We start from the raw sequence: 10,149 nt of genomic DNA on the forward strand, positions 1-10,149 counted from the left end.
CGTGATCGTCAAACTGACAGAATCGACAAATTCCTTCAATAACAACTTCAGTCCCTCTTTCAAATTCAATCGTCACCTTAGCAACCTAGACCTTTTTAATTATCCCTGTTTGAAATTAACCCGACCTTCCTGGTTTACTACAGCAGAAACCTCAGATTTCTTTATTATTTTGCTTTTCTGTTTTCTTCTTCTTCTTACTTCCTATTTTTCTCCCTCCCTTCTCTCTCTCTTTCTCTTTTCCCATCAGCCTTGTTCAATAAGTCTTAAGCTTCAAAGGCATGGCAAATAAACTCACCAAAAAAAACAAAAAACAAGACAAGAATTAAAAAAAAAATAAAAAACAACTCTCTTTAGGAGGACAACGATGAAGAAATGAATAATTAGCCCGATTTTCATTCCTCAGCTCCCGGTTGTCAGCAAACAAAGGCAACCGGATAGCTTGCGGGGAGTGAACCGGGTATGGAAGCTTCATCTGAAGCAATGCAAAGCCCCTTTGCTCCTGTCGCTTTAACAAAAGAGTCAATACGCGTTAGAGGCAAACTCATTACAGTCTGTCCTGGCGCGTGGCACGGATTTGATGAAAGACCTGTTACATTCCTGCTTGCCCGCCAGCCACTGGGCAAAGAAATCCCACCTCTAGCCAATCGGAGATCGCGATAGAGAGATCGCGTGCGCGTTGCTACGGTAACACCACGAGTCATCTTCTCCCTCTTTTTTTGTTAAAGACTGGATCACATTCAGCGGCAGACAACAATAATTTTTCTTGGAGGGAGAGAAAAAAAAAATCATTTTAGGATCGTGGTTTGATTATAAATGTGTCAGAAGGATGAAGCGGAGAGGTTATCGCTCATAGATGTGTCTTGGTGCAAGTACCACGGGTGCACGAACGACCGAGAAAGAGACACAGAGGTGGAGAGAGAGTTCGGAGACAGAAAGAAATTCGTCTGCTTTTTTTACTCCGGAGTTTTTGTTCTGGAAGTTGAAGCTGAGTTATTGTTTCTTACAATGAGAAATCATTTTTCTTTTCGTGATTTCAAGTCTTTTCGATATTTTCTTTCGGCTTCACCCGCAAGTATAGGTGTGCACTTGTGCCGTTTATCAGGATAGGTGACTGTTAATTTCCATCAAAAGCTGATTTCATTTTTGTGAGGCAAGTTTCAGTTGTGTGTTTCAGTAATTTCTATTTTTACGACTAAACAATTAATATACATGAAGATCAAGACAACTTGTGAACTTTTTGTGATCATCCTTGAAGATTTATGTCATTCAATCCGCCAGCCTGCCTGGTGTCGTCTTAATATTGGATACATTTTAAATCAGCGGATTCTTTTACTGATCATTTAACATCGAATGTAGTAGCATTTGTTTTTTGGTTGTAGTTACGAACGCTACCAAGAGTGGCTCCTTTCATACATCGGTACCATCACCTTCAATCTTTTACCCGTGAGAGGAACCAAATTTGTTAAGATTCCATATGAATATGAACATTTTGCTGATTATTTGATATCGAGAACGATCGATTTATTGACTGATTGGTTGATAGATTGATTGAACAATACAACAACACTGAGACGATATTCGCAAAACCCCGAATGTTAAGCGGATGATAACTTTGCTTCTTGATTTCATACTTGGCTGTTATATCTTTCATTTTAAGGATCGACGCATTCATATCTTATGTAATCATGCCTCGAGGTTTCTTGGTCAAGCGCAGCAAGCGCGCACCTTCCATATCTTACCGCGTCCGTTCCATTGACGATGACTGTCTTCTTGATCTATCGTCCACAGCGAGGGAGACCTATTCACAACCGTTTAATTCGCCGGACTCTGGCTATGGACACAGTCCGTGTCCACAGTCTATGACCCCCTCCAAGGAGGAGGAGGGGGAGGAAGAGGTGGTCGAGAAAAATTGCTTCGAAACTTCTTCAGCCATGAACAGTTTACTTTCATCATTACCAGTTGAAGGAGGAAGTTATCCCTCCTCTCCTGGTCTTCCTGTTGCTAGGATACCGTTAAGTGCTCCTCCTCTATCTCGACCAAGTAAGCGTCCTGCGGACGAGATGGATCGTCAGGATCCTCCTCGTAAATCCATCGGTAGTAAACCCAAGAAACCAAAAGCTGCTCGACGTATAACGTTTGACGATGACAATCGTTCACCGGTCCACGGTACAATCATCAAACAACTCAGCGATGACGAAAACGAGGAAGAGACATCTTCTGGGGGTAAAAGTCTAGGTCTCGGTGGTGATTTTATGTGCAAGTTGTGTAAAGAACAGTACCAGGATCCTTTCTCGTTAGCACAACATAAATGCTCTCGTATCGTTCATGTAGAATACCGGTGCCCAGAATGTGATAAAGTATTCAACTGTCCTGCCAACCTGGCGTCACATCGTCGTTGGCACAAACCAAGACCTGTTGCTCGACCACAACGGACACTCACGGACATTGAGCTAGAAGAGACAGCAAACGCTGCAGGTAGGGACAGGACAGATGTAGGAGCAACCACCCCGCCTGGAGATCAACAGTTAAAGCAACACTGCATCTCGAAATTACTCGGACCGGAATCGAATCAGGAGGAAGCGAAGAAGGAAGATACTTTCTACCCTTGTGAGCAATGCAATAAGAAATTTCGAAGACCAGCCAACTTACGGAAACACCTCCAACAGCACAACGAAGAAGATGTCTACCCGTGCCACTATTGCGGTAAGGTCTTCGGCAGTCTCATCCATAGAACAAAGCATATGTTTACCCATGCAATCTCGGGACACCAACCGAGCTTCGAATCATCGATCGTCAAGTGTCGAATATGTGGCCTGGCTTTCGGAGACGCTGTGGCGTTATCTCAACACGAGAGACGTCACCATCATCATACAGTGGATAATCTGGATCATCCTAATCTCAGCCCACATTTGTACCCCTGTAAGTACTGTTCCACTATCTTCTCTGATTCCATGTCTTTAGCTGGTCATATCGATAAGCGACACCCTACCGAACATAGGCGTACTCTTCTTTTGAATGTACCCACAAGAATGTAAATTAAACCATAACTTTTTAATAACTTACCACTACTATTACTATTATTATCATCATTTTTTTTATTATTACTATTGTAAAATACGTTGTCATTTCCTATAGTTTATTACAAGAAAACAAAAATCATACCTATCACTGAGGATTTTTTTAAAATAATTATTATTAACCTATTGACTTTGAAAGTTCCAAAATGTCGGGAAAACAATATTGATACTCGATATTAGTTATGGTTCCTTCGTTTTTTCATTTGCAATGCCTTGTGGTTGGAGTGAGGGGAGGAGGGGTGTGGTGGTTGAGACGGGTGGGCCGGGGTCGGGGGGGGGGGTGTTCAAGAGGTGCTTGATCTGCCGTTACGATTACGTAAGACCTCATCATAGGGACACAAAAGCAGTTCCGAATAAATATTTGACTGTTTCCACTTAAGGCACTATAATGGCAAACGCGTAATCTTAATTTAAATTATCTTTCAACTTCTTTGTTTAAAAACATTTTAAGGCCAGGACAATCAAGTTAAAACACAAGGAAATATATTACACTACATTACCAAACATTTAAATAAAGCCCGTGTCTCTGTATTTCATAGCCATGCGAATTCAATCTAATCGCTATATATTTCAATCTAATCGTTTGGCAGGTATTATTCAGTCTATACCTGTAGATTGAGTTTTTTTTTTTTAATTTTGATATTTTATCGGGATTAACTTTGTGCACTTTCTCCTAACGTCTATTAACTTAGTCGTTACTAACATAAGTCAAATAAAATAGATCATCTTAACTTCTTTCAAACGATTTCAATTTTGCTATTCTACCAACAACTTTTGCCTATTAAAAGTCAGGGTTTTGACCCAGTCTCAAGAATCACGCTATATAAGGAACAAAATAAGTTGTGAATATTATTCAGAAAAGCAGTTTGTGTTCGGTTCCTTTTTCTTCTCGACGAGTTATGCGGGGAAAATTACCTTGTTATTTGAATTTGAGAATCAAACTCCTGTAATTATTTTATTTTTTTTGTTTCTGTTTTTATAAAGTTACCGCGGCAAGCAAACCAACAAGTAGCGACTTTTGTGTAAATCTTTGTTACCATTACTTTATCAATGGAATCACGCTCCATGCATGGTGTTGTTCTACCACAATGAGACTTCCTTTGTCTTGAAACTTTTCTAAATTCCTTTCTTGTTCATCTTCAAATCCCCTGAATGTTTTTGTATTCTGTCGCAAATTCCTCTAGTACTATATACGAAGAGAGTATTACCCAGTTACGGTGTTATATACCACACAAAAGTCTAGCTATCCTGTAGCTTATAGTACAAAGGCGATAATGGTCATCTAATTTTGTTTTATTCAATCCGCCAAAAAAAAAGACTAAACACTGAAGGTAGAAACAAACCAATCAGGATCGCTTTTTGACCTCGCCGGACAGCAAAGAGCAAATTCCTTTATAGAAAGACACTGTTTGGGTTTATATAAAAAATAAAAAAAATAAAGGAAAAAAAGAAAAGAAAGAAAAACGAAGCGTTTAATAATCCGCGAATAGAAGAAGAAGAAAAAAAACTCATATATAACCTTGATAACGGTCGGCTGGATGTGCTTATTTTCTCCTATTCCATATAAAGCCAACAGGCGCATGCATGTAACGCTCCTTTTTCAATTTGTCTTTAGAGTTGCCTTTTATTTTTCAATATTTAACCAAGCTTGCAGGTGATATGACCCTCAAGATTCCATCAGAAGGACAGGTGACGCTTTGTTTACCAAGGCGTACCGTTTTGCCATGGCATAGGTTTCTCTCGGTGATTTGAGCGAGCATTTAGTGAGAGCTTGGCAAACAAACCAAACTTAAAGTTTACTGTATCAATTTCGAGCCGGTGGGGTAGAAATATTTGGGGGGAGGAGGAGGAAGAGAGAAAAACAAGGACAAAGAACGCCGGGAAAGGATTGACCAATGATGTTGGCTTTTCTGTCTTTGAATTTGAAAACTATGTCGGATTATAAAGGTATGCTCGTAGGTCAAGAATTTTAATAGTTTCGATATTTTGGAAGAAAGTTATGAAAATTAATTTGACTGTATATTTAGAATGAAAACCATCATCGAGAGAGCACACATGTCCTATTAGTTGCTAGTCGGTTAAAACAAAATAATAATCAAGAGGGAAAATGTTGTTTTTTACTGGGACTGAAGGAAACTAGAATATAAATATGCGTAATTCATGCAACGGTTTGAAAACTTGAAGAATACATTCACTTTCTTCTAATATTCATTTATGGATTTAGTAACACAACGATGGCCTTCATAAATAGGCCTAAATGAAAAGGGTTTTTAATTATAAGCAAATAATATAAAACTAAACTAAGTTTCATAAAATGATCTTTTTTTTCCATGGTAAGAAAGGAGGGGGCAATAGTTGAAAGAAAAAAAAGAAAAAACATTAAAAAAAAAACGATGAAGATGCTTTGCTAAATCGCTGCGATAGGTATAGGGACAACAAATTAACACGCGAGCAGCATCTTAAACTATGTGTAAACCTGTTTATGACGTCATGTAACGGTATATGTTGTACGTGACGGGATAATTGGGAGTTACTTCCTTGCAAAATATTTTATGAAAATCTTTCTGCAAGAGGTGATTCTAAGGCCGGCAGCATATTTCTATAGATAAACGAAACCGATTCAGGGCATGTCGAAGAAGAAAAAGAAAACAGAATTGTGTGGTTTTTCTCTTCTGTTCGTTTGAAAATATACTAACTTTCAAGTTTAGTAAGTTGAATTGTTAGTTACAAAGACCGATTATTCAGCGGTATTGACTTTACTACAGTCTGTGCCTTAGTAAATTTTGTTTGTATCTAAGTAGACTGAACATATATGTATTTGTTAATAACACCATCTTCAGTTCTAAGAAGAGACAGACGAATAAGGAGGCCCCCCAACCCCCCCCCCCCCACCCAAAAAAAAATCATTGTAATGTAGTTATGTACGCTGTTACAATATGGACATCTGGATTAAAATGCATGGCCTAAGGGTCTTTCATAACAATATGACATTTACAACAATGATGTGAAAATAGTGTTTCGATCAAGTTTGAAATAAAAATGTCCAATCAAAGCAATTAAAAGAACAATACCCCGTGACAAATTCAAAATAAACTATCTGCATTGTTTTAATGCACTGCTGCAGTAGTAATGTATACGTTACAGCAATAACAACAACAAAACAACGTACAATAGATTCGTGATATGGTATTAAAAAGTATAATCGAAATTGATGAACCATGCATGAACCATTAAACTTGCTAAGTTATTTCACCAAATATTGTCTTTTAATACGAATATTAGAAACACATGATCGAAATAAGTTATAATGAAGGGAGAAATTGTTGTCATATGCGATATACTTTCTTTCACCTGATGCTATTTCTCTAATAGATTCAAAAATGTAATATTTGTTTGTGATCACATTTCGGTAAATGAATCATGTTTTCTTGTGCTCTTGCCTTACGGTGCTATTCATTTGATTACATTCCATCCCTACTTGAATTATTTCATTATTTATTTTAGTTGTTTATTTATTTATTTATTTATTTGTTTCTATTTATTTGTCAAAGAAAACTAAATTTTAATTTTATCACAATGCGTTTTGATCTGATCCAAAATTCTTAAATATACACAATCATTTCTAACATTCCCAGTTGCAGTTCATAACAAATTGTACTTTAGAATAAATCAACACCAATCTATCAATCAATTTATCAATTGATCGAACTTATTATGTATAGCTTTAATACCCCCTTTTCTGTATTTAAATGCAAATGTTAATATCAGCTATGAAAAAATCTTGCCAAAGTTGATCACTATCATGATGTACAAAATATTCCAGGATAAAAGTCGGTGCTGATTTAGAGAGAGGGGTAGAGTGTGGGAGGGAAGACTGAGAGCGGGGGGGGGGTGGGGTGGGCGGGCGGGAGGGTGTTAGAGAGATTGCATAGACAACGGAGGACGTCTTTATACACACACGCATAAATGCACATACATGGTATAGCACAGCCCTTTTAAGTTTAACAACGGGTAAAATCATCTGCAATTGAGCAAACTTCACACAAAGTGACCATTGGCAGGGAATATATGATATAATTTCTTGGTGAAAGCTTGGTGGAAACAGTTTCTTGTCCGCAACTTTTCTATATATCTTTTTATATAAGGCTAACTTGTGGTTGGAATTATTATATATTCATACAACATAATTTCTTACAGAGAAAAAAAAAATGGCCAGATTCTTTTAATCCTTTGTATAACGGTGTCTTTACGGCACTGTATCAAACGTTTCTCAACATGAAGCAATAGTTTAATAATTATTCATAGTCTATGAATATCCTTGTTACCTTTAAATAGTAAACGAGACGGTATTGGTTTAAATCAGCCAGTCATTCGGTGAATGGAGATGGAGGCGGTGAGGTGAGGTGAGGTGAGGGGAAGGGAAGGGAATGGAAGGGTAGGGGAGGGGAGGGTAGGGGAGGGGAGGGGAGGGAAGGAAAGAGGGTAACTTTGGGTTTATTCATTCAGTGCCTATACTAATACGTTCGATGTCTTCTAATATGAGAGCCCTGTAGCCTAACACGCTATATAGACTTATATTCGGCATTCCTAGGAGCCTTTACTCGAAATTCAAAAAGTAGTTTTTAGGGTGGTCTTAGTGTTTTCATGGTTGGTCTTCTCATCTTCTCTTATGTTCTCTTGTTTATCTTCTTCTTCTTTTTTTTTGGATGGTGTTTATGTCTTTACATAAACATCTTCACTTAGTCACTTTGTCACCTTGATTAATAAACCGAACCGATGAAAAAATGTGATACTAATTGTAATATTATAAACGGAGGATGTTAAAGTGTATATTATTGGCACAATGAATGCTGGAACCTTACCCGAGTCATGCACCATATATATATCACACATAGCCGCAATTTAATGGTTCCTCGGGTATATAGTCTACAAGATCTCGTTTTGATTAACAATATTATAAACTATTGCCTCCTTTAATGTTACTTTTGTCTAAACATTGTTTTACGGTTTGGTTTATGTAGACAAAATAGTTGCACCTATTAGCAGGGAGTAAATTAACAAGTAAAAAAATCAAGAATAAAAGAAAGTAACGTAACATATTTTTTCTTATTTATATATTTCTTTTGTAAAGTTTCTTCGTTTTTTTTGTCTTTTATTTATCACATACGAGTGCTTTGATTGGCTTAAATGCATACATGTACATTCCAACACAATGAGGTAGAAATAACATGAGATAAAGTCTTTGTTATTTAAGCTGTAAATATATTTAAAAGATGCTTTCATTAATGTATATTGTAACTTCCCTGCGTTGTATTTATGTTGACAAAAAAGAAAACGAAAAACGGAAAACGAATAAAAGAAAAAAATTTAAAATCGAAGACAAAACATCAATTTCAACGTTAAACATATGAGTACGTATTTATTTAGACTTCGTAATTGTAACAATAACAAACCTACATGATTGTAACATGTTCTTATTGACAATATGAATATACATATATCTATATACATATATATATAGATATAAATAATATTTTTGTACTTTGTTAACGTATTAAATGTTTTAATAGTTGCTAAGTGACATTCGCCTTATGTCAGAAAACATCGAGAAACTTGAATAGACATTGGAATGGAACATTTGTAGGGAATGCATGGGAAAGAAGGCGTATTATTTTAATGTTTTAAGTTTTAAGCATAAATTTAAAACCCTCCTTTTGATCATTTCATTTCTTTATTATTTTTCTTACTGCTTTATCTGTTTCTTTCTTCTATTGGTATTGGTAATTTTCACTTCGCTATTTTGTTTTTCATTATACTTGATAAAGTCGTTTTTGTTGACAACATATACATTCCACACGGGTCGTGCAAGTGTGACATTATGACGTCACGATATACCTGACCAAAAATTAAAGCCTACAAATTAATTCCATTGAATAAATTGTGCAACAAATTTAACAAAAAACAAAATTGTAATTTCATTTGTTTATCCTTTGATATCATTCATACTGTTTACCATTTCCAACTTTTTTTTCTTTAATATTTTCAGGAAAAAATAAGTAACAAAAACAAAACTTATCCGATTAGAGTGCAATGTTATTTATTTCTGGATTTCCAATGACCTTAAAGCACTGATCCATATCCAATACTATTTTCATTTGGTTTTGTTGTTACGTTAACACTGTTTACCATTTATTTATTTATTTATTTTTTATGAATTTTCTTATTTTGCGCCATAATTATTTCAAACGATGTTTCGGTCTTGTTGATATTCTTTCTCGTTAAGGAATTCATTTTTACTTTGTTAAGAATGAGACAAAGAAACTGATAAAGTAGGACATTTCAATACGAAAATTATAAATAGAAAACTCTCCTAAACACATTCTGTGGTAGGTCTTGAGTCGAGTCGCTCATGTCAGACTTTTGTGTGTATACTGCGGTAATGTGAAGTGACTAGATTACCACGTGTCGCTTAAAACCACAAAGTTTCGAATACGGGGGTGTGTTTTGTTCCATTCGTTTTACGCTGTGGTCAAGATTTTGATGCATGACTGAGTCTTGTGTTACATTTATCATATGCTTTAGAAATTGATGGATATACCTTTATATGAAGAAAAAAAAAGCTGATTAATAGATTTTTCGAATTATTTGAACGGTTCAAAGTTTTTTTGGTCTTCCATCCAACAAGATTTGGCTGTATCTAAATCTACTAATGAGATGAATCTTTGCCGTTTTTAAGTAAAATAATTCTTAATCTAAAGTATACATATGCTGAGCCTGCGCACGAAAAAATGGAATCTGATTTCACCGAACTGATACACTAGCGCCCTTCCCCCTTACCACCCCTCCCCTCCCTCCCCCTTATCACCTCTCCCCCTCCCTTCCCCTTACCACCTCTCACCTCCCTTCCCCTTACCACCTCTTCCCGTACACGGGAAACTTGGCCTTTTGAGGATGATATGACGAGTTCTTCATTGTCATGTGATGAGGGTACTAGTGAGGAGATACTACATGTGATTCTATCCTTAGCCCTCCCTCCCCCACCCCGCCTACCACATGACCCCGAAAAAAAAGG

At 36.5% G+C, this 10,149-nt stretch overlaps 1 protein-coding gene across 1 annotated transcript; it reads left to right on the top strand.

Moving 5' to 3' along the window:
* The first annotated feature begins 729 nt into the window (after nucleotides 1–729).
* LOC139971488 (insulinoma-associated protein 1a-like) lies at nucleotides 730–4,493 on the top strand. Its single transcript, XM_071978014.1, has one exon. It carries the CDS (start codon nucleotides 1,686–1,688, stop codon nucleotides 3,033–3,035), a length of 1,350 nt encoding a protein of 449 aa, XP_071834115.1. The 5' UTR covers nucleotides 730–1,685; the 3' UTR covers nucleotides 3,036–4,493.
* Nucleotides 4,494–10,149: the final 5,656 nt, after the last annotated feature.

This window comes from Apostichopus japonicus, chromosome 8 (assembly GCF_037975245.1).
Source record: "Apostichopus japonicus isolate 1M-3 chromosome 8, ASM3797524v1, whole genome shotgun sequence".
Taxonomy (NCBI): Eukaryota; Metazoa; Echinodermata; class Holothuroidea; order Aspidochirotida; family Stichopodidae; genus Apostichopus; species Apostichopus japonicus.